At 50.5% G+C, this 23,408-nt stretch overlaps 3 protein-coding genes across 5 annotated transcripts; all 3 read right to left on the reverse strand.

The window, feature by feature from the left end:
- Nucleotides 1–12: 12 nt before the first annotated feature.
- LOC121307167 (protein lifeguard 2-like) lies at nt 13–2,989 on the reverse strand. Its single transcript, XM_041239305.1, has 3 exons — nt 2,436–2,989; nt 701–872; nt 13–293 (listed from the first exon to the last, which is right to left on the reverse strand). Exons 1-3 carry the CDS (start codon nt 2,448–2,450, stop codon nt 52–54), a joined length of 429 nt encoding a protein of 142 aa, XP_041095239.1. The 5' UTR covers nt 2,451–2,989; the 3' UTR covers nt 13–51.
- A 968-nt stretch (nt 2,990–3,957) lies between these two features.
- mfsd5 (major facilitator superfamily domain containing 5) lies at nt 3,958–5,613 on the reverse strand. Its single transcript, XM_041239316.1, has one exon. It carries the CDS (start codon nt 5,543–5,545, stop codon nt 4,148–4,150), a length of 1,398 nt encoding a protein of 465 aa, XP_041095250.1. The 5' UTR covers nt 5,546–5,613; the 3' UTR covers nt 3,958–4,147.
- A 4,899-nt stretch (nt 5,614–10,512) lies between these two features.
- LOC121307143 (nuclear receptor subfamily 1 group D member 1-like) lies at nt 10,513–22,749 on the reverse strand. Of its 3 annotated transcripts, none has more exons than XM_041239276.1 (7): nt 22,654–22,749; nt 18,528–18,884; nt 18,277–18,363; nt 12,838–13,361; nt 12,542–12,727; nt 11,563–11,773; nt 10,513–11,389 (listed from the first exon to the last, which is right to left on the reverse strand). In XM_041239276.1, exons 1-7 carry the CDS (start codon nt 22,667–22,669, stop codon nt 11,193–11,195), a joined length of 1,578 nt encoding a protein of 525 aa, XP_041095210.1. In that variant the 5' UTR covers nt 22,670–22,749; the 3' UTR covers nt 10,513–11,192. The 3 variants fall into 3 exon arrangements, with proteins under 3 accessions (XP_041095210.1, XP_041095209.1, XP_041095211.1); XM_041239275.1 differs by having other exon boundaries at nt 18,528–18,887; XM_041239277.1 differs by having other exon boundaries at nt 11,188–11,306; nt 18,528–18,887.
- Between the last annotated feature and the right edge of the window lie 659 nt (nt 22,750–23,408).

The following is a 23,408-nucleotide window of genomic DNA, read 5'->3' on the forward strand; positions in this document are numbered from 1 at the left end:
AGAGGGCTCCGTCCCAGTAATGGAATAATGGGTTTGTGGTTTTGTGCAGCACTACCAGTAAGACAGAGAGCTCCCGCGCTTGGCTTGTGTTTCGGGGTGTGTGCGGCAGTGGGGTTTGGTTCCAGCGGGGACGGGTTTGGAGGGGACACAGCCCTGACTGCACTGCCCAGGCGGTGTCGCAGTCTTTACCTTCCTGATGAAAACGCGGCGGATGTTTTTGTCGTCCCAGCTGAATTCTGTGAGCATCTCACCGTCGCCGGGGTAACCAGCGTTGCTGTAGCTGGGGCTGCTGTCTGAAACGCAAACAAGCCTGTCAACGACACTCACACAGACCAGTCAATAACAGCAAGCTCCCCCACCCCCCTGCCCCCCAGCACTTTGGTTTGTTCCACTCAAAACTATAAGTGTTTTCAAGAGGATGACTAGAGCTATGTCCCAGACAGACAGACAGACAGACACACAGGCATATTCTGAAATGCTTGCATTCACAAATACAAAGGAAGCCAAAATCTTCTCATCTCTGTAACCCAGTTGTCACGCTCATGAAGACGAGACAGTAGCAGGATTTTACAGCACCCTTCAGCACTCCTGTAAACCTGCTTCAGCCTAATTGCCAATTCAGATGGGGTTGTTGACCTAAGGAGTCAGTTCAAGGTTCTAGGCTCTAGGTTCTGTGCTGTTGGTTCTAGGTTCTACTCACTGGGGTCCACGAAAGCCCAGCTGGGGTGCACAGGAACAATGGGGGGCGGGCCTGGGGGGTGACTGACACCTGTCTTGTTCTCTCCAGAGATTGCTTCCTCATAGCTGGGAGGAGGCGGAGCTGCACCCCCGCCCCCTTCGCTCCCATTGGCCGTCTTGTTGACAACAGTGATCTAGAACACAGAGAGAGAGAGAGAGAGGCGGGGCTAGAACTTTCTGAAAACACACAGAATCACAAAATCACAGCCACAAAGCTTCCCAGCCTGAGGATCAGGAAACAACACAGAAGAGAAAAGCATTCTTTACTATTATTATTATTATTATTATTATTATTATTATTATTATTATTAGCGCTGAGTTCTCTACACTAGACTGTATTGAATTATAAGCTCTCAGATCCCCAGTACAGCACTGAGTTCTCTACACTAGACTGTATTGAATTAGCTGCTCTCAGATCCCCAGTACAGCACTGAGTTCTCTACACTAGACTGTATTGAATTAGCTGCTCTCAGATCCCCAGTACAGCGCTGAGTTCTCTACACTAGACTGTATTGAATTAGCTGCTCTCAGATCCCCAGTACAGCACTGAGTTCTCTACACTAGACTGTATTGAATTAGCTGCTCTCAGATCCCCAGTACAGCACTGAGTTCTCTACACTAGACTGTATTGAATTAGCTGCTCTCAGATCCCCAGTACAGCACTGAGTTCTCTACACTAGACTGTATTGAATTAGCTGCTCTCAGATCCCCAGTACAGCACTGAGTTCTCTATACTAGACTGTATTGAATTAGCTGCTCTCAGATCCCCAGTACAGCACTGAGTTCTCTACACTAGACTGTATTGAATTAGCTGCTCTCAGATCCCCAGTACAGCACTGAGTTCTCTACACTAGACTGTATTGAATTAGCTGCTCTCAGATCCCCAGTACAGCACTGAGTTCTCTACACTAGACTGTATTGAATTAGCTGCTCTCAGATCCCCAGTACAGCACTGAGTTCTCTACACTAGACTGTATTGAATTAGCTGGCTCTCAGTCCAGTGGTTAAAGACAGCGGCTTGTTATTAGAAGATTCCCAGTTCAATCCCAGCCACAGACTCACTGTGTGAGACCCTGAGCAAGTCACTGAACCTCCTTGTCCTCTGACCTTTGGATGAGATGTAAAAAAACCCAAGGTCCTGTTGTAAGCAAGTCACTGAACCTCCTTGTCCTCTGACCTTTGGATGAGATGTAAAAAAACCCAAGGTCCTGTTGTAAGGAACTCAGCAGCAGGTGTTGATGATTCATAGTTCACATTTAGTGCTTGAAAGTCATTTTGGATAAAAGCAATAATAATAATCATCCCCAGAACAGTACTGGCAACTCAGTGGTTAACAGATACATACAATAAGATAGAATGACAGATAATGAAGAGAACTGACAAACCAAAGACATAGAAATTGACAGGTAAACTATCCATCCATCTATCTATCTATCTATATATCTCTCTACATCTATATATAATACAGATGAAAAGTCATTGACAAACTGACAAACTCCATTTTAATAATTCATGTACAACCTTCTTGTGAATATTGCATTTGCTGTTAGGAATCCAGAACTGTCCAGAAAAACAATCAAACACGCAGAATGAAACAGACTGAGCGCAGCGTCTCCGAGCACAGAGCCCTGCAGTGTGCGCCAGGGGAAGATGGCTGGTCACTCGCTCCCTCGCTCTGAATCGCAGTGTTCCCTTACCTTGCCCTGGGTCATGCTGGCTTGCTTTCTCTGCGAAGTCTCGCTCTCTCCTCGGTGGCTGGCTGGCTGGCGTGGGACAAACTTTGTTTTTGTCTCTTATTGTCAAACAGAAGTGTGATTTGGTCCTGAGATAGGTCCTGCTGATGCTCTGGCAACACAATAATAGACAATCTGTTTCTACAGTCGGCTAAACCACTCCGCAGCTCCCCTCTCTTGTTCTAGCAACGTCCTGGTGATGCTGTGAAGCAGCATCCAGCCTGGAGCGTACCACTGCAGCGGGCACACGGGGGTGCGAGCAGCCTGCCATGGATTTACAGCACTGCAGGTGGAATTTAAAGCTACAGACAGCATCCAACAGTCCCATTCAGTTTTATTCATTGCTTTGTTTTTCAGTTAAACTGTACACTATTTATCACAGAGAACCAGATACAAAAAAAAGATTTTGTAATTTAAAAAAAACAACTCAGGAGCTGGCACAGCTAATTTTACTTTTTGACTAATTAACTGACCCTTATAAAAATTAAGCATAGGGAAGCATTGTAAAGCACAGAGAGGGCTGGTAAAGCATAGGGAAGCATTGTAAAGCACAGCGAGATCTGGTAAATCACAGGGAAGCATTGTAAAGCACAGAGAGGTCTGGTAAAGCATAGGGAAGCATTATAAAGCACAGAGAGGTCTGGTAAAGCATAGAGAAGCATTGTAAAGCACAGCGAGGTCTGGTAAAGCATATTAATAAACATGGTAAAACAGAGTAAGCTATGGTAAATGCAGAGTATAGCCATGGGAAAAGCATGAGAGAATATCGTGGAAAAATACTGCAGCAAACTTTTCTAAGGGCTGTTTGTCCTGGATTTGCTGTTGTTGACGTGACGAGAATGTGGCCTGTGTAACCAGCTGGGTGATTTGCAGCAGAACTGATCTGAGTAAGCCTCTTATTCAGCGCTCTGTCTGTGTGTCTGTCAGACACGCTCACACTGCCCCTACAGACCAAGCCAGCCCTTTCATGCAGGAAACTGCTTTAGAACACCGCTGGGGAAAAAGGTCTGGACACATGGGAAGTATATTTTTCATTGACGTTTCGACCTCCACTCCACAGGGAGTAAGACTTCACGCTGTTCCCACAGAGACGCCTGCCGCTCAGACTCTGCTTCCCAAGTCTCCTGTGGCTTCATTAGTTCTATAGGAGTGGTTTATTAATGAGGCAGGAGGCAGTCTCCTGGATACAAGCAGCACCCCCTAGTGGGCACATCGAGGAACTGCTGCAAACACTCCGACACAAACTCAGGGATGGAAATAAAGATTGCATAGCAGTTTCACCCGTTCCACATTTTAATACTACCAGCGTGACTAGCCCCAGTGTGTACAGCTAACAAGCTCAGGGGTGCCTTACTCACAGTGAAACCAGGAACAGATCAAACCGCTGTGCAACGGGGGTCTCATTCCCGGCCACGCACAGTGAATCTCGAGCAGGAGAAAGATTAACTCTCAAAGGTCTGATCACTAACGAAGACTCTGTACAGCATTTCTTTAGAAAGTTTTAATCAGAGGTTACCAGGGGCTGAGGAATACATATGAAAAGATGCACACAATACGAGACAGTAAGACTGCAATGAAATGGAACATATTTATAGAATATATACAGATAGAGATAAGCAGGCTCCACAGGCAGCCTCTTAGCACTGAACGCAGAATCTGAACTTCACCAGTACGCGTCATGAGCAATCCCCTGCCTGCTGCCCCCCCGCCCCGCTCTCAGTCTCCAGCCTCAGCTCCCGGTCGTGCCGCGCCAGCGTGAACAGACCCGCCGTGGCCAGCAGGGCGGCGAGCATGAGCCCTGTGCTGCCCAGGAACATGCGCCGGGGGCCCGCCAGCCCCTCCCCGGAGCCATGCAGGGCCAGCAGCCCCAGGCAGGCCAGGAGGAGCAGGGGCACCCTGAGCCAGGCCAGCACGCCCTGCCTGCGGGACTCCGGGATCACCCTGCCCCTCAGGAACCCCATGGCGGGGAAGTAGAGGCCGCAGGCTCCCTCGAAGAGCAGGAAGGCCAGGAAGGACTGGGAGGGGCTCTCCCGCCCCGGGAGGGTGGAGAAGCAGAGCAGGGAGAGGGAGAGGAAAGCCAGGAGCACGGCCAGGGAGAGCAGGGGGAGGGGCTGCACTCGGGTAGAGGCTGCCCGGTACAGGGACCCCCCCAGCATGCTGGAGGCCATGAGGCAGGAGAAGATGATGCCGAGGGGGGCCCCGTGAGGGTCCAGCACCGGGGTCCAGAGGAACACGAAGATGTAGACCACGCTCTCGAAGAGGGCCTCGACCGAGCCCAAGAGCAGGACCCGGCGGTCTGACAGCAGGCAGCTCAGCCCGTCCGTGCAGCTCCGGGAGAGCAGGGTTCTGTTGAGGTTCTGGTTCCCGTTCTGCTCGGGGCTCTCCTCCCAGGTGTGGATCACCAGAGCCCCGCAGAGCAGTAGGCACGGCACGGCTGCCAGGAAGGGAGCCACGGGCCCCAGCCCCAGCCACTCCGCCAGCACCGTGGCCGCGAAGCCGGCCGCCACCGCCAAGCCGTGATTCCACGTGGCGGCCTGGCGGAAGGTGCCCGGGATCCACTCCCGGGGGAAGTCGTGGCGCTCCAGGTGCTGCCCCTGGTACCAGCCCTCGAAGGAGGGGGCCAGCAGGGAGGTGGACAGCCCCCCGAGGGCTCGGCCGAGCAGGAGAGTGAAATAGTCCCGGGACAGCTTGGTGAGGCAGCAGGCAGAGTAGCAGGCGCAGAAGAGCAGGCAGGCTCGGCGCGGGCCCCCCAGCCTCCCCCCCAGCCAGCCCGCGACCAGCCCACACAGCACCCCCGAGGCCAGCCCGCACACGTACAGAACCGCGATCTGAGACTCCAGGAAGCCGTAGTGTTGATACAGCTTGTACAGGTAGGGGGCCTGCAGCCAGTCAGACCACAGCGCCAGGAAATAGACCCGGTAGAAACGGAGCTGGAAGTGTCGGAATGCTGGGTTCGTCGCCGGCGCTGAGCCCGCCTCTGGTCCCGGTCCCGGTCCAGTGCGGCAGGCAGAGAACTCAAAGCCCAGGCACAGGGTGAGCAGGAGTAGGAAGGAGAGGTAAGCGATGAGGAGCATGGTGAGGGGAGGGGGAGAGAGAGAGAGAGAGAGAGAGGAGGGAGAGAATGTAGAGAGAGAGAGAGAGAGAGAGAGAGAGAGAATGAGAGAGAGAGAGAGAGAGAGAGAGAGGAGAGAGAGAGAGAGAGAGAGAGGAGAGAGAGAGAGAGAGAGAGAGAGAGAGAGAGAGAGAGAGAGAGAGCCCAGTAGGGAACTGGCTGCACACGGGGGCTGTAGAGACACAGACAAGGGGGGACAAGCCTGTAAATACACACTGTATAATATTATAACTGATATCATATCATGCCTCCCCTCGCTCGATTTGAACCCACGTCTCTGGAGTTAACTTCTACAGCAGCAGTGTCTGGTTCTCAATGCATTCTGTATATTATTATTATTATTATTATATATTATATTATCGAAGAGCAGCTCGAGTTAAGCTAACTTTACGAGTCACACTGCCACGTAAGGAATCACAAAAAACATAAATAAATAAAAAAAATCATAAATAAATTCAATACAGTCTAGAAATTGAGAACTCAGTGCTGTTGGGGATCTTAGCGGCCTAATTCAATACAGTCTATAGAGAACTCAGTGCTGTACTGGGGATCTGAGAGCAGCTCGATTCAATACAGTCTAGTGTAGAGAACTCAGCGCTGTACTGGGGATCTGAGAGCAGCTAATTCAATACAGTCTAGTGTAGAGAACTCAGTGCATGTACTGGGGATCTGAGACCCAGCTAATTCAATACAGTCTAGTGTAGAGAACTCAGTGCTGTACTGGGGATCTGAGAGCAGCTAATTCAATACAGTCTAGTGCAGAGAACTCAGTGCTGTACTGGGGATCTGAGAGCAGCTAATTCAATACAGTCTAGTATAGAGAACTCAGTGCTGTAGAGAACTCAGTGCTGTACTGGGGATCTGAGAGCAGCTAATTCAATACAGTCTAGTGTAGAGAACTCAGTGCTGTACTGGGGATCTGAGAGCAGCTAATTCAATACAGTCTAGTGTAGAGAACTCAGTGCTGTACTGGGGATCTGAGAGCAGCTAATTCAATACAGTCTAGTGTAGAGAACTCAGTGCTGTACTGGGGATCTGAGAGCAGCTAATTCAATACAGTCTAGTGTAGAGAACTCAGTGCTGTACTGGGGATCTGAGAGCAGCTAATTCAATACAGTCTAGTGTAGAGAACTCAGTGCTGTACTGGGGATCTGAGAGCAGCTAATTCAATACAGTCTAGTGTAGAGAACTCAGTGCTGTACTGGGGATCTGAGAGCAGCTAATTCAATACTCAGTGCTGTACTGGGGAGTGATAGAGCTAATTCAATACAGTGCTGTACTGGGCTGTATCTGAGAGCAGCTAATTCAATACAGTCTAGTGTAGAGAACTCAGTGCTGTACTGGGGATCTGAGAGCAGCTAATTCAATACAGTCTAGTGTAGAGAACTCAGTGCTGTACTGGGGATCTGAGAGCAGCTAATTCAATACAGTCTAGTGTAGAGAACTCAGTGCTGTACTGGGGATCTGAGAGCAGCTAATTCAATACAGTCTAGTGTAGAGAACTCAGTGCTGTACTGGGGATCTGAGAGCAGCTAATTCAATACAGTCTAGTGTAGAGAACTCAGTGCTGTACTGGGGATCTGAGAGCAGCTAATTCAATACAGTCTAGTGTAGAGAACTCAGTGCTGTACTGGGGATCTGAGAGCAGCTAATTCAATACAGTCTAGTGTAGAGAACTCAGTGCTGTACTGGGGATCTGAGAGCAGCTAATTCAATACAGTCTAGTGTAGAGAACTCAGTGCTGTACTGGGGATCTGAGAGCAGCTAATTCAATACAGTCTAGTGTAGAGAATTCTCAGTCAGTGCTGTACTGGGGATCTGAGAGCAGCTAATTCAATACAGTCTAGTGTAGAGAACTCAGTGCTGTACTGGGGATCTGAGAGCAGCTAATTCAATACAGTCTAGTGTAGAGAACTCAGTGCTGTACTGGGGATCTGAGAGCAGCTAATTCAATACAGTCTAGTGTAGAGAACTCAGTGCTGTACTGGGGATCTGAGAGCAGCTAATTCAATACAGTCTAGTGTAGAGAACTCAGTGCTGTACTGGGGATCTGAGAGCAGCTAATTCAATACAGTCTAGTAGAGAACTCAGTGCTGTACTGGGGATCTGAGAGCAGCTAATTCAATACAGTCTAGTGTAGAGAACTCAGTGCTGTACTGGGGATCTGAGAGCAGCTAATTCAATACAGTCTAGTGTAGAGAACTCAGTGCTGTACTGGGGATCTGAGAGCAGCTAATTCAATACAGTCTAGTGTAGAGAACTCAGTGCTGTACTGGGGATCTGAGAGCAGCTAATTCAATACAGTCTAGTGTAGAGAACTCAGTGCTGTACTGGGGATCTGAGAGCAGCTAATTCAATACAGTCTAGTGTAGAGAACTCAGTGCTGTACTGGGGATCTGAGAGCAGCTAATTCAATACAGTCTAGTGTAGAGAACTCAGTGCTGTACTAGAGGGACTCTGAGAGCAGCTAATTCAATACAGTCTAGTGTAGAGAACTCAGTGCTGTACTGGGGATCTGAGAGCAGCTAATTCAATACAGTCTAGTGTAGAGAACTCAGTGCTGTACTGGGGATCTGAGAGCAGCTAATTCAATACAGTCTAGTGTAGAGAACTCAGTGCTGTACTGGGGATCTGAGAGCAGCTAATTCAATACAGTCTAGTGTAGAGAACTCAGTGCTGTACTGGGGATCTGAGAGCAGCTAATTCAATACAGTCTAGTGTAGAGAACTCAGTGCTGTACTGGGGATCTGAGAGCAGCTAATTCAATACAGTCTAGTGTAGAGAACTCAGTGCTGTACTGGGGATCTGAGAGCAGCTAATTCAATACAGTCTAGTGTAGAGAACTCAGTGCTGTACTGGGGATCTGAGAGCAGCTAATTCAATACAGTCTAGTGTAGAGAACTCAGTGCTGTACTGGGGATCTGAGAGCAGCTAATTCAATACAGTCTAGTGTAGAGAACTCAGTGCTGTACTGGGGATCTGAGAGCAGCTAATTCAATACAGTCTAGTGTAGAGAACTCAGTGCTGTACTGGGGATCTGAGAGCAGCTAATTCAATACAGTCTAGTGTAGAGAACTCAGTGCTGTACTGGGGATCTGAGAGCAGCTAATTCAATACAGTCTAGTGTAGAGAACTCAGTGCTGTACTGGGGATCTGAGAGCAGCTAATTCAATACAGTCTAGTGTAGAGAACTCAGTGCTGTACTGGGGATCTGAGAGCAGCTAATTCAATACAGTCTAGTGTAGAGAACTCAGTGCTGTACTGGGGATCTGAGAGCAGCTAATTCAATACAGTCTAGTGTAGAGAACTCAGTGCTGTACTGGGGATCTGAGAGCAGCTAATTCAATACAGTCTAGTGTAGAGAACTCAGTGCTGTACTGGGGATCTGAGAGCAGCTAATTCAATACAGTCTAGTGTAGAGAACTCAGCGCTGTACTGGGGATCTGAGAGCAGCTAATTCAATACAGTCTAGTGTAGAGAACTCAGTGCTGTACTGGGGATCTGAGAGCAGCTAATTCAATACAGTCTAGTGTAGAGAACTCAGTGCTGTACTGGGGATCTGAGAGCAGCTAATTCAATACAGTCTAGTGTAGAGAACTCAGTGCTGTACTGGGGATCTGAGAGCAGCTAATTCAATACAGTCTAGTGTAGAGAACTCAGTGCTGTACTGGGGATCTGAGAGCAGCTAATTCAATACAGTCTAGTGTAGAGAACTCAGTGCTGTACTGGGGATCTGAGAGCAGCTAATTCAATACAGTCTAGTATAGAGAACTCAGTGCTGTACTGGGGATCTGAGAGCAGCTAATTCAATACAGTCTAGTGTAGAGAACTCAGTGCTGTACTGGGGATCTGAGAGCAGCTAATTCAATACAGTCTAGTGTAGAGAACTCAGTGCTGTACTGGGGATCTGAGAGCAGCTAATTCAATACAGTCTAGTGTAGAGAACTCAGTGCTGTACTGGGGATCTGAGAGCAGCTAATTCAATACAGTCTAGTGTAGAGAACTCAGTGCTGTACTGGGGATCTGAGAGCAGCTAATTCAATACAGTCTAGTGTAGAGAACTCAGTGCTGTACTGGGGATCTGAGAGCAGCTAATTCAATACAGTCTAGTGTAGAGAACTCAGTGCTGTACTGGGGATCTGAGAGCAGCTAATTCAATACAGTCTAGTGTAGAGAACTCAGTGCTGTACTGGGGATCTGAGAGCAGCTAATTCAATACAGTCTAGTGTAGAGAACTCAGTGCTGTACTGGGGATCTGAGAGCAGCTAATTCAATACAGTCTAGTGTAGAGAACTCAGTGCTGTACTGGGGATCTGAGAGCAGCTAATTCAATACAGTCTAGTGTAGAGAACTCAGTGCTGTACTGGGGATCTGAGAGCAGCTAATTCAATACAGTCTAGTGTAGAGAACTCAGTGCTGGACTGGGGATCTGAGAGCAGCTAATTCAATACAGTCTAGTGTAGAGAACTCAGTGCTGTACTGGGGATCTGAGAGCCAGCTAATTCAAAAAAAATATTTTAATAAAAAATCAAATCAGTTTTGTGTGCGAGTCAGATAGTCGGAAGCAGGTTGTGATGTGACAGGGTGCCTTTGTGACGTTTTGTGATTGAAACTGAACCCTGTAGTTCCAGTGAAAGTGAACAAGGCGAGTTCGCACTGCAGAATGAGATTGACTGGCAATGCCCTTTATTCACCACCAGGGGGCTCCCTATACCATTGTTAAAAGGCTGGCGAGCTGCAGAATGCCACTGGGGGGACCGTCTGCCGGTCCAACAGCCTGTTTGAAACCCTAACAGCTGCGCCTCTATTTGCAGAAGCACTTGCCCGATCTCCATCAAACTCTGCTCTTTAAATTTAAAAAAGGTTTAAGAAAGACACAAGCGGTTTCTGATTTATTTATATATAGATTTATATATTTTATTATCTTGACATGATCGAATGCAGGAAGAAAAAAAAAATAAACACCAGTTATAAATCAGAGATTCTTCAGATTCACTTGAAAACTTAAAAAAACGAAACAAAACAAAACACTTTCTCTTCTGTGACAAAGTTCCATCTGGAAAAGCAAAAGCTTTGGGGTTCACCCTCTAAAAAAAAAAAAAAGGGGCGATCCCCAAATTCAGGTCACTGTCAGGTCGTTCAGGAAACAGAAGAAATGTTTACAAGATTACAATAAATAAAATCATACGACTCTAACAGTGCGCTGTCCAAACTGTGACTAGCATGGCTTTCTTTAGCTGCAGGTGCGCAATGAACAACCGAGTAAACAGCGACCCCTGCAGGCAGACCAGGGCAACAACAACCTACAAAAACAAAAACAAAGGAGGTGCCAAAAATGTCAAAATGTGGAAACCACGTTAGCAAAAAGACTGTCCCTGTCCCTGCCCCTGCCCCTGTCCCTGTCCCCCTGTCCCTGTCCCCCTGGCTCAGGGTTGGATGTGGAAGGCCAGTAGTTTCTCGCAGTCCCCCTGTCCCTGTCCCCCTGGCTCAGGGTTGGATGTGGAAGGCCAGTAGTTTCTCGCAGTCCCCCTGTCCCTGTCCCCCTGGCTCAGGGTTGGATGTGGAAGGCCAGTAGTTTCTCGCAGTCCTCCTGTCCCTGTCCCCCTGGCTCAGGGTTCGATGTGGAAGGCCAGTAGTTTCTCACAGTGCTGCTGGTTCAGGGTTCTCAGCTCTGGGAGTCTCAGCAGCAGTTTTGACAGCAGCTCAGGGTCCTGGGGGTGGTTCTGGGTGATGAGAAAGCGCAGGGAGTGGGTCAGGGACTCCTGCAACCGGTCCACCGGGCCCACATCCAGAACCCCGGAGCGATCTGAGAGAGGGGTCATTATTATTATTATTATTATTATTATTATTATTATTATTATGATGGTCAAACTATAACGAACCAAGTCTCCTCTCCCCTCTCCTCTCTCTATCTTCCCTCTCCCTCTCTCTATCTCCCCTCCCCTTTCCTCTCTCCTCTCCCCTCTCTCCCCTTCTCACCAGCTGACAGCAGCACCACAGCCATGAAGAGCGCGGTCTCGTCAGCCTGCAGCTCCAGAGCGCCCAGCCTACCGCTGAACTCCAGCATGGAGACGAGCAGGGGCCCCATGCCCAGGGCCCGCAGCTCGGGGAGCGGGTAGGTGCGGCCGTCCAGGAACGTGACCGCCTGCTCCCGGGGGTCAAAGAGTGAGGAGAAACGAACCATCAACACCTGAGAGAGAGAGAGAGAGAGAGAGAGAGGAGAAACGAATCATCGATGGAGAGAGAGAGAGAGAGAGAGAGAGAGAGAGAGAGAGAGAGAGAGAGAGAGAGAGAGAGGATAAAACGAATCACCCTCCTGCTCTCTTCCTCTCCTAGAGAGATACCTCTCTTTCACCCTTGTCTTTCTTTCTCCTCAGGATCTTCTCTCTCTCTCCCTCGACACCTGAGAGAGAGAGAGAGAGAGAGAGAGAGAGAGAGAGAGAGGAGAAAAGAATCATCGACACCTGAAAGAGAGAGAGAGAGAGAGAGAGAGAGAGACAGAGGAGAGAAACAAATCATCGACACCTGAGAGAGAGAGAGAGAGAGAGAGAGAGATAGAGAGTTGGATAGAGTGAGGGCACCTTTCCACCCCCCCCATCCCTCCCACCATCCCCTCCCAGAGGAAGTTGGAGGGGGGGTCCCCCCAAGGGTGGTACGGGAGGGTCTCCCAGAGTCATGGAAGGTGGACGGGGGGTAGGGGAGGGGGGTCCCCTCCCCAGAGTCACCCTCCTCCCTGGTGGGAGTGGGGTAGGGGAGGGTCTCAGTACCTGGAAGGTGGGGAGGGGGGTAGGGGAGGGTCTCAGTACCTGGAAGGTGGGAGTGGGGTAGGGGAGGGTCTCAGTACCTGGAAGGTGGGAGTGGGGTAGGGGAGGGTCTCAGTACCTGGAAGGTGGGAGTGGGGTAGGGGAGGGTCTCAGTACCTGGAAGGTGGGAGTGGGGTAGGGGAGGGTCTCAGTACCTGGAAGGTCCCTGCTTTCAGCAGCATGATCTGGTCCTGCTGGCTCAGCTGCTGGAAGCCGGGGATGCTCTTTGCAAACTCCACGACCTCTGTCACAGCCGGGGTGAAGCAGCGAGAGAAATCCTCCCAGACCTGCTGAGTGCTGCGCCCAGGCTCCGAGAAGGGAGAGGCGTTGAGGGGGCAGGCCTGGGGGGAGAGACTTTAATAATGAGACACACACAGTGTAGCCGTATCATCTAATCTAATACAAAATATACAAACACAGATTCTTTTAACAGATAGGAGAACCTGCTCACCAGCACTTTAACCCTGCCGCTCATCGCCCAGGGACACAAACTCTGACCCCCGGAGCCTCTGGCCACGTTGCTGTTGTGATTGGCCGAGAGGCTGTGAGTGGGCGGGGCCTCGCTCTGCTGCTGGCCCTGATTGGAGGATGAGGTCTCGGGGGGCGGGGCTCGATAGCCGTAGTGATTGTTATTGACCAATCCTGCAGGCTTGTTGTCTCTCGCCGCGCAGCGTGGGCACGGGGGGTACCCCTGGCAGTGAGTGTGCGGGTTCAGTGCGGGGCAGGGGTTGTGGTTGCAGTCATTTGGCTCCTCCCCCTCCTCCTCCTTCTTGCCCAGCCTGTCCCGCCCCGTCACAAAGATGTCTCTGTAGGCTCTTGAGATGGCCCTGATGGCCTCTTCCGATTGGCTGTCCTCGGGGCTGGGGGAGGAGTCTATGTCCATGGCTGCTGATTTGCCGAGGCTGCTCATGTAGCTCTGCATCTCGTCCAGGAGGCGCTGCTTCTCACGCTTCGGGATCCGACCGAAACGCACGGCTGAGAGAGAGAGAGAGAGAGAGAGAGAGAGAGAGAGAGAGAGAGAGAGAGAGAGAGAGAGAGAGAGAGAGAGAGAGAGAGTCCTCAGTCTTGTAATGGCTGCAGTCAGAACCGCCTGTTACAGGGAACTGTGAACCGACTCAGCAACGCTGTGGATACAATCCATCCCATCACTAGCAGCTACTAATAGAGCCCTGTGTCAGAGCTAAGAAACCCGGATATCTGCTAAAAAAAAACAGAACAAAGGAAAGCAGTGGGGGGGGGGGTGCTGGCTGGCTGCCTGCCTGTGTGCTGGTGCACCCCCCTCCCCTCTTTCCCCCCCTGCTTCCTGTTTTCTTCTAACGGTGATGTAAAGAGGCTTCTTGTTGTGGTTCACAGGATCAGGAAGTTTGTGGTGGTTTGTGTTCACTCCCTCGCTCTCTCTCTCTCACTCTCACACACACACACACACCCACACACCCCACACACACACAACACACACACACACACACACACACACACACACACACACACACACACACACACACCACACACACACACACACACACACACACACACACACACACACACACACACACACACACACACACACACACACACACACAGCACACACACACCACACACACACACACACACATAACGAACCACACCCTTCACACAGCACAGTGAAGATACTGAACCAGCCCCCTTCTCAAAGCACAGTGAAGATAATGAACCAGCCCCCTTCTCAAAGCACAGTGAAGATAATGAACCAGCCCCCTTCTCAAAGCACAGAGAAGATAATGAACCAGCCCCCTTCTCAAAGCACAGTGAAGATAATGAACCAGCCCCCTTCTCAAAGCACAGTGAAGATAACGAACCAGCCCCCTTCTCAAAGCACAGTGAAGATAATGAACCAGCCCCCTTCTCAAAGCACAGTGAAGATAACGAACCAGCCCCCTTCTCAAAGCACAGTGAAGATAACGAACCAGCCCCCTTCTCAAAGCACAGTGAAGATAATGAACCAGCCCCCTTCTCAAAGCACAGTGAAGATAATGAACCAGCCCCCTTCTCAAAGCACAGTGAAGATAATGAACCAGCCCCCTTCTCAAAGCACAGTGAAGATAACGAACCAGCCCCCTTCTCAAAGCACAGTGAAGATAATGAACCAGCCCCCTTCTCAAAGCACAGTGAAGATAATGAACCAGCCCCCTTCTCAAAGCACAGTGAAGATAATGAACCAGCCCCCTTCTCAAAGCACAGTGAAGATAATGAACCAGCCCCCTTCTCAAAGCACAGTGAAGATAATGAACCAGCCCCCTTCTCAAAGCACAGAGAAGATAATGAACCAGCCCCCTTCTCAAAGCACAGTGAAGATAATGAACCAGCCCCCTTCTCAAAGCACAGTGAAGATAATGAACCAGCCCCCTTCTCAAAGCACAGTGAAGATAATGAACCAGCCCCCTTCTCAAAGCACAGTGAAGATAATGAACCAGCCCCCTTCTCAAAGCACAGTGAAGATAACGAACCAGCCCCCTTCTCAAAGCACAGTGAAGATAATGAACCAGCCCCCTTCTCAAAGCACAGTGAAGATAATGAACCAGCCCCCTTCTCAAAGCACAGTGAAGATAATGAACCAGCCCCCTTCTCAAAGCACAGTGAAGATAACGAACCAGCCCCCTTCTCAAAGCACAGTGAAGATAACGAACCAGCCCCCTTCTCAAAGCACAGTGAAGATAACGAACCAGCCCCCTTCTCAAAGCACAGTGAAGATAATGAACCAGCCCCCTTCTCAAAGCACAGTGAAACTAACCACCCCCTTCTCAAGCAACAGTGAAGTAACGAACCAGCCCCCTCTCAAAGCACGTGAAGATAACGAACACCCCCTTCAAGGCACAGTGAAGAACGACCCATCCCCCTTCTCAAGCACAGTGAAGATACGAACCATCCCCTTCTCACGCACGTGATAATGAACCAGCCCCCTTCTCAAAGCACAGTGAAGATAAAGAACCAGCCCCCTTCTCAAAGCACAGAGAAGATAATGAACCAGCCCCCTTCTCAAAGCACAGTGAAGATAATGAACCAGCCCCCTTCTCAAAGCACAGTGAAGATAATGAACCAGCCCCCTTCTCAAAGCACAGTGAAGATAATGAACCAGCCCCCTTCTCAAAGCACAGTGAAGATAATGAACCAGCCCCCTTCTCAAAGCACAGAGAAGATAACGAACCAGCCCCCTTCTCAAAGCACAGTGAAGATAATGAACCAGCCCCCTTCTCAAAGCACAGTGAAGATAATGAACCAGCCCCCTTCTCAAAGCACAGTGAAGATAATGAACCAGCCCCCTTCTCAAAGCACAGTGAAGATAATGAACCAGCCCCCTTCTCAAAGCACAGTGAAGATAATGAACCAGCCCCCTTCTCAAAGCACAGTGAAGATAATGAACCAGCCCCCTTCTCAAAGCACAGTGAAGATAATGAACCAGCCCCCTTCTCAAAGCACAGTGAAGATAATGAACCAGCCCCCTTCTCAAAGCACAGAGTAGATACTGAACCAGCCCCCTTCTCAAAGCACAGAGTAGATACTGAGCCGGGCCCCTTCTCAAAGCACAGTGAAGATAATGAACCAGCCCCCTTCTCAAAGCACAGATAGATCTCTGCCGGGGCCCGTGAGGTAAAGCACAGAGTAGATTCTGAGCCGGGCCCGGTGCGAAGATCACCGTCCCGGGACATGCCCACGCTCAGGCACTTCTGAAAGTGCACAGTTGAAGATAATGAAGACACGACCCTCTTCTCACACAGCACAGTGAATACTCTGCTGAATACTGCGCCCCCTTCTCAAAGCGGTTCCGGGTGGAACAACCTCTAGCTTGGCCCGTCTCTGAATCTTAAAAACCTCGTGAGCCACTGACAAAGAGTCCCGTTACTCAAACGCAAGTAAGATAACGAACTTCAGCCCCCCTGTGAAGAGGTTGCACGTGTGCTCTGAAAAAAAAGAACCAGCCCCCTTCTCAAAGCACAGTGAAGATAATGAACCAGCCCCCTTCTCAAAGCACAGAGAGATAGGGGAGGAGAGCCCCCTTCTCAAAGCACAGTGAAGATAATGAACCAGCCCCCTTCTCAAAGCACAGAGAAGATAATGAACCAGCCCCCTTCTCAAAGCACAGAGAAGATAATGAACCGGGCCCCCTTCTCAAAGCACAGAGTAGATAATGAGGGAGAGCCCCCTTCTCAGAAGCAGAGAGGGGGGGGGGAGAGAGGGAGAGGTGAAGAGGACGAACCAGCCCCCTTCTCAAAGCACAGTGAGAGATAAGAGAACCAGCCCCCTTCTCAAAGCACAGAGAAGAGGAGGGGGGAGAGAACCAGCCCCCTTCTCAAAGCAAAGTGAAGACAGGGAGAGAGGCCCTTCTCAGAGGGGAGAGCACAGAGTAGAGAGCTGAGCCGGGGAGGAGGGGGGAGAGAGAGAGGGGAGAGGAGAGAGAGAGGGGGAGAGAGAGAGAGGGAGAGAGGAGGGGGAGAGGGGGGAGAGAGAGGGGGGAGAGGGGAGAGAGAGGGGGGAGAGAGAGAGAGAGGGAGAGGGAGAGAGAGGGAGAGAGGGGGGGGGAGAGGGAGAGAGAGAGAGAGGGGGAGTGAGAGAGAGAGAGAGAGGGGGGAGAGAGGGGGAGGGAGAGGGGAGAGGGGGGGGAGAGAGAGGGGAGAGAGAGGAGGGGGAGGAGAGAGAAGATAGAACTCCTACCCCGCCTCTTCCTCTCACGCTTTCCCCTCTCCTCCCTAAGAAGGGCACCCCTCGATCCTTCTCTCCTGAGAAGTGGACGTCCAGTCCCCTCTCTGCAAGTAAGAGATAGGCCCCTCTCTAGCGTCTCCAACTCCTCCCTGAGAGTGGAGGCTCCCCTCCCCTTGGGGAGGGGGGGGGGAGAGAGGGGGGGGAGGGAGGGAGAGGGGAGGAGGGGAGAGGAGAGAGGGGAGGAGAGAGAGAGAGAGAGAGAGGGGAGTTGCTCTAGGCTCTCCCCTTCTCTCCCTAGAGAGGGGTCCTCCTCCCTCTCTGCCTCCTCTGGAGCCTCTCTCGTGCCTCCCCCGCTCTCCCCTCTCCCTGCTCCCTCTCCCCCCTCCTCTCTCTCCGATAGAGGGAGAGAGAGAGAGAGAGAGGGAGGGGGGAGAGAGAGAGAGGAGGGGAGAGAGAGAGGGGAGAGAGAGGGGGAGAGGAGAGAGGAGGAGAGGGGGAGAGAGGGGAGGGGGAGAGGGAGAGAGAGAGGGAGGAGAGGGGGGGGAGAGGGGAGAGGGGGAGAGGGAGAGGAGAGAGAGAGGGGGGGAGGGAGAGAGGGGGGGGAGAGAGAGGGGAGAGAGGGGGGAGAGGAGGGAGAGAGAGGGGAGAGGAGGAGAGAGAGAGAGAGAGGGGGGAGAGAGAGGGGAGAGGGGGAGAGACGCCGACCCTCTCCTCACCTCTCGCTCCCCCTCCTCCCCTCCCCTCTCCCCCTCTCCCCCACTCCCTCTCCCCTCACTGGAGAGAGGGAGAGGGAGAGAGAGAGAGAGAGAGGGAGGGGAGAGGGGAGAGAGAGAGGGGAGAGGGAGAGGGGGAGGAGAGAGAGGGAGAGGGGGGAGAGAGGGGGAGAGGGGGGGGGGGGAGAGAGAGGGGGGGGGAGGGGAGAGAGAGAGAGGGAGAGAGGGAGAGGGGAGAGAGAGGGGGGAGAGAGGAGAGGGGAGAGAGGGGGGAGAGAGAGAGAGGGGGAGAGGGGGGAGAGAGAGAGGGGAGAGAGAGAGAGGGGAGAGAGAGAGAGGGGGAGAGGGAGAGAGAGAGGGGGAGGGGAGAGAGAGAGAGGGGGAGGAGAGAGAGAGGGGAGAGGAGAGACAGGTTGTATCCCTTCACAATGAGTGTTAATAGAAGTTGTTAATAATTGTGCACTGGAAGTTGTTAATAATTGTGCAGTGGAAGCGTGGCTCACCTTGCACCCCTCGCAGGCGTGGACCCCGTAGTGGAATCCTGAGGCAACGTCTCCACACACAGTGCAGAGCAGCACCATCCCACCCGCCTCTAAGAGAGACACACACACATTACATACAGTACAGATGAAGAGATTACAGCAATAGAGAGAGCGAGAGAGAGAGAGAGAGAGAGAGAGAGCGAGAGAGAGAGAGAGAGAGAGAGAGAGAGAGAGAGAGAGAGAGAGAGAGAGAGAGAGAGAGAGAGGCTCACTGGTGAGGGTGCTGGCTATGCCGCAGTGCTTGTTGGCCGCCAATTTGTTGTGGTTGTTGTTGCTGTGCTGGTGGCTGAAGCTGTTGCTGGTCCCAGTTTTCCCAGCATTGCCGCTGCCGACGCTCACAATGCCGAACCTCTGCTGGGGCCACTCCGCGCCCCCCCCCTCAGGGAACTGGAAGACGAGCTGGGGGGAGCCCCCCCCACCCCTGTTCTTGAGCACCCCAATCTCAGTGAAGGGGACCTCCGCAGGAGAGGAGGCCTGGGAGCAGGGAGACTGAGTCTGGTACCCACTGGAGGGGCTGCTGGGACCCGGGCTGGAGCTGTTTGAGGAACTGCCAGCGTACAGAATCACTCCTACTGAGAGAGAGACAGAGAGGGGGATCAGAATACACCTGTCTGCTGGACTCGGTTTCTTCTAGTTTCAGTAACACTGATGAAGGCGCTAGCATTAGAAACGCTTGTCTGCTTGACTCGGTTTCTTCTAGTTTCAGTAACACTGATGAAGGCACTAGAGCCCAAACGCTGCTCTGCTTGACTCGGTTTCTTCTAGTTTCAGTAACACTGATGAAGGCACTAGCATTAGAAACGCCCAAACGCTGTCTGCTTGACTCGGTTTCTTCTAGTTTCAGTAACACTGATGAAGGCACTAGATGAAACGCCTGTCTGCTTGACTCGGTTTCTTCTAGTTTCAGTAACACTGATGAAGGCGCTAGCATTAGAAACGCCTGTCTGCTTGACTCGGTTTCTTCTAGTTTCAGTAACACTGATGAAGGCACTAGCATTAGAAACGCCTGTCTGCTGGACTCGGTTTCTTCTAGTTTCAGTAACACTGATGAAGGCACTAGCATTAGAAACGCCTGTCTGCTTGACTTGGTCTCTTCTAGTTTCAGTAAGTTTCAGTTTTCAGTCTTCATCACGTGTAGGTCAGCCCACTGCCACAGTCTCAGCCCCAATTACAGCGCAGCGCCCGGGGCAGTGAGCCTGGAGCCGGCGAGGAAGGAGACACCAGACCAGCCGCTCACATGTACCGCCGTCCACTGACACGGACACCCAACACCAGCCCCGGCTGACATTATCATCAATCACACGCAAGACTGCCTCCAGGCGCATTGAGCAATGAGCAGCGTGGAGAGGAGAGCGGAGCGCAGAGGGAGTCACGCACATTTCACGCGTGATTAGTTATGAGAGAGAGAGGGAGAGAGAGGGAGACAGGGATGGGAGAGAGAATAGGACGATCAAACAGCTGCGCTGACGTCACCAGGCTCAAACACAACACTGTGTATAAAAACAACACAAACGCGCATTTGCGTGGACGGCGTGGCGGGTTACGCACGCCAGCTGCACACGGGTGATCGAGCGCCACTGGGGTTTGAAACGATAAGCGTCGGTTGAGATTTGTTTTTCCTTTGCGGTTGAAACTGAAAGTAGGTCATTCGCACAACACGGGGCCGACCTGAAAATAGCGCACACGAACCCACGACGCTTCAGTAGAATCCCCCTTCAGTTAAAAACACTGCTGACCTAATTAACACGCAGGCGAGGCTGTCTCTCTCATAACAGACTGCAAAGTGTATATTACAATATACTGCAATATAAAACCCAGCACGATCCTGGACTCGCAACACTTCAGTATGATCGCCTTTATCCAAGGCGACTCACAGGGACCAGGGTGTGTGAACCCAGCTGCAGGGTCGCTTACAACAACGCCTCACCCCAAAGAAGGAGGTCCAGGGACCACACAGCCTCCCCTATTAACCGACTCCTTACGGAACGTACTGGCCCCTATTAAGAATGTCTGGACTCAAAAACAAGCCTACAATCACGTTTTTTCGAAAGCTATATTAAGTGTAGAAAGTAAACGTAATATTGTCTCAATAGAAGAATTTGTATATCGGTAGTGAAAATAATATATTTAATATATATTCGCTCGACTGCTCTAAAACCTGACACCAAATTGACATTTTTCGTTCGTTACATTGTTTATATATACGCAATTATATATATATATATATATATATATATATATATATATATATATATATATATATATATATATATATAAAGCGCCCTTTTGCCCTGCCAACCGCTGCGACTCTAGAGACTGGGTGACTGGCTCGGTAGCGAGGGGCGAGTTGGGGATGGCCCGCGTGTTACCCTCGCAGGCTGACAAGAAGGGGGGGGGGGGGGGGGGGGGGCAGAGGGAGAGGGAGGGAGTGAGTCCACGTGAGCGCGATTGAATGAGAGGCGAGCCAGAGAGAGGTGGACAGAGAAAGGGGGAGAGAGAGAGGGACAGAGAGAGGGGGACAGGGATGAAATAAAGCAGTGCTGTCCACAGCCGCTCCTTCCACCCCGGGTCTTTGTTCCAAACCCTGTTCTGAATGGTTTAACTATAGGACTGTAGCTCTCCATATTCACACCACGGCGTGTGTACGTCACAAGAGAGACGCTAGCTTGTATAGACAAGAACCCGCCCTGGGAAATTCAAACAGAAACCAGCTTTAGAAAGAAATGTGCAAAGAGAAACAACGGACCCTTGTAGAAAACAGCAGCTGTGTGATACACAGGGCACCAAGACCCGGGAACACGGACCTTCACAAACAGAACTGCACGCATTTACAAAACACGTTTGTGTGTGTGTAGACAGACAGACAGATAGATATGCACGCGTGTCTGTATGTTGTACGCGCAACATACTCTAGCATGCTACTACAAAGCTAACGGAAGCCCCACTGAGTCCGTGCCACGGTACTGTATGGACACCGCAGGGCTCCGGAAATATGCCACACATGTGCTCATGTTGCACAGCACAAACCCCGCGGCACAGCACAGCCCTCTCAGACCCCGCACAGCACAGCACAGCACAGCACGCTTAATGACGCATACAGCAGGGTACCGTGCAAAAACAATCGCTTTCTACAGTGCTGTATATAACCTATATATGAACACTGTGGCTAGGCAACAGGTCCCGCGCAGGCAGGGCTAAGGCACAGAAGACAGTAACTTCGCATTCCGGTGCGCATTTATCAGAGCGACGCGTTGCTTCTGCCGTTTACAGGACTCTGCGCTTCACACCAGCACCGGCTGCACAAGAGAACACGCGTGCGTGGACACAGCTGCAAGAGAGCATCCAGTCACAGCGGAGACTGAGAAAGGGGGTTTAGTTTTGAATCAGTTCCGTGTGAAGGCGAGTTTGCAGTGAATAATTCATTTATCTAATAAATGAATGCATTTTTTTTTGTATGTGTGTGTTTGTTTGCGTGGAAAGCTCTGTCAATGACAAACCCGGAGGCGCTCTAGTAAATGCGCACACTGCTGTAAGCGTGATCCTAAACAGTCACCGTACACACGAGAGGACGCTGTCTTAACCGGATCACGGTTAAAGTGGGTTATCAGCCGGACAGTAAAGGTTTCCCCATTCATCAATACTGCCAGGGAGATCGGGTCTCAGCGACCGACCCGTGATGAGTCATGTGCACACTCCGCGCTGCACAGCGCATCGCTCCTGCGCTTCACTGCAAGGTTGTGTTGGTTTACCAGCAATATATAATACACCAAGCAGCAATACATAATACACAACCAGCAATATATAATACACAACCGGCAATATATAATACACAACCGGCAATATATAATACACAACCGGCAATATATAATACACAACCAGCAATATATAATACACATTGTTTCTTAAAAGAAAGTTATGAAATTCAGTTATACTAGCACGTGAATTTCCCTGTAAATCAAGAACACACACACACACACACACACACACACACACACACACACACACACACACACACACACAACACACACACACACACACACACACACACACACACACACACACACACACACACACACACACACACACACACACACACACACACACACACACACACACACACACACACACACACACACACACACACACACACACAACACACACACACACACACACACACACACACACACACACACACACACACACACACACACACACACACACACACACACACACACACACACACACACACACACACACACACACACACACACACTGACACACACACACACACACACACACACACACACACTACATGCAATTAATAAAACGTATCCTTACCGCCAATATTATCCATGATGTTCAGTCTGACGTTTTCTTTTTATTTTCGGCTTAAAAATGTAACATTTCCTTAAAAAAACTTTTTTTTTTTTTTTTTTAATAATAGTATATATATTGTTTTCACTTTACAGAAAAAAAAAAATTTTATGAATAACAATATAACAGGACATTTTCTACACGTAGTTTTTTCATGTGGTAGATTTTATTTTTGCTTAAATAATATAAATAATAATAATAATAATAATAATAATAATAATAATAATAATAATTCTGTGGTTCTTGGAATTTCACTGAGAAAATGACACTAAGATCACAGCACTAATAGCCGCGCATGGTTTGAATAGCGCAGTTGCCTGGTTCGAGGTGCAGGCTGCGCACTCGATTGATTCTCTGCTCTGAGATGCGCACTCGATTGATTCTCTGCTCTGAGATGCGCACTCGATTGATTCTCTGCTCTGAGATGCGCACTCGATTGATTCTCTGCTCTGAGATGCGCACTCGATTGATTCTCTGCTCTCTGAGATGCGCACTCGATTGATTCTCTGCTCTCTGAGATGCGCACCCGATTGATTCTCTGCGCTCTGAGATGCGCACTCGATTGATTCTCTGCTCTCTGAGATGCGCACTCGATTGATTCTCTGCTCTCTGAGATGCGCACTCGATTGATTCTCTGCTCTCTGAGATGCGCACTCGATTGATTCTCTGCTCTCTGAGATGCGCACTCGATTGATTCTCTGCTCTCTGAGATGCGCACT

The sequence above is a fragment of the Polyodon spathula genome, chromosome 53 (assembly GCF_017654505.1).
Source record: "Polyodon spathula isolate WHYD16114869_AA chromosome 53, ASM1765450v1, whole genome shotgun sequence".
In the NCBI taxonomy this organism is placed as follows: domain Eukaryota; kingdom Metazoa; phylum Chordata; class Actinopteri; order Acipenseriformes; family Polyodontidae; genus Polyodon; species Polyodon spathula.

Bases quoted from the DNA above. Each gene is read 5' to 3' on its own strand.
- LOC121307167 (XM_041239305.1), bottom strand. The intron at 294-700 runs GTGAGTAGAACC...TTTGCGTTTCAG, and splicing joins CTGGGCTTTCGTGGACCCCA to ACAGCAGCCCCAGCTACAGC.
- mfsd5 (XM_041239316.1), bottom strand. From the start codon at position 5,545: ATGCTCCTCATCGCTTACCTCTCCTTCCTACTCCTGCTCACCCTGTGC.
- LOC121307143 (XM_041239275.1), bottom strand. The intron at 13,362-18,276 runs GTGAGCCACGCT...TCTCTCTCTCAG, and splicing joins ACGCCTGCGAGGGGTGCAAG to CCGTGCGTTTCGGTCGGATC. The intron at 11,774-12,541 runs GTACTGAGACCC...TCTCTCTCTCAG, and splicing joins TGAAAGCAGGGACCTTCCAG to GTGTTGATGGTTCGTTTCTC.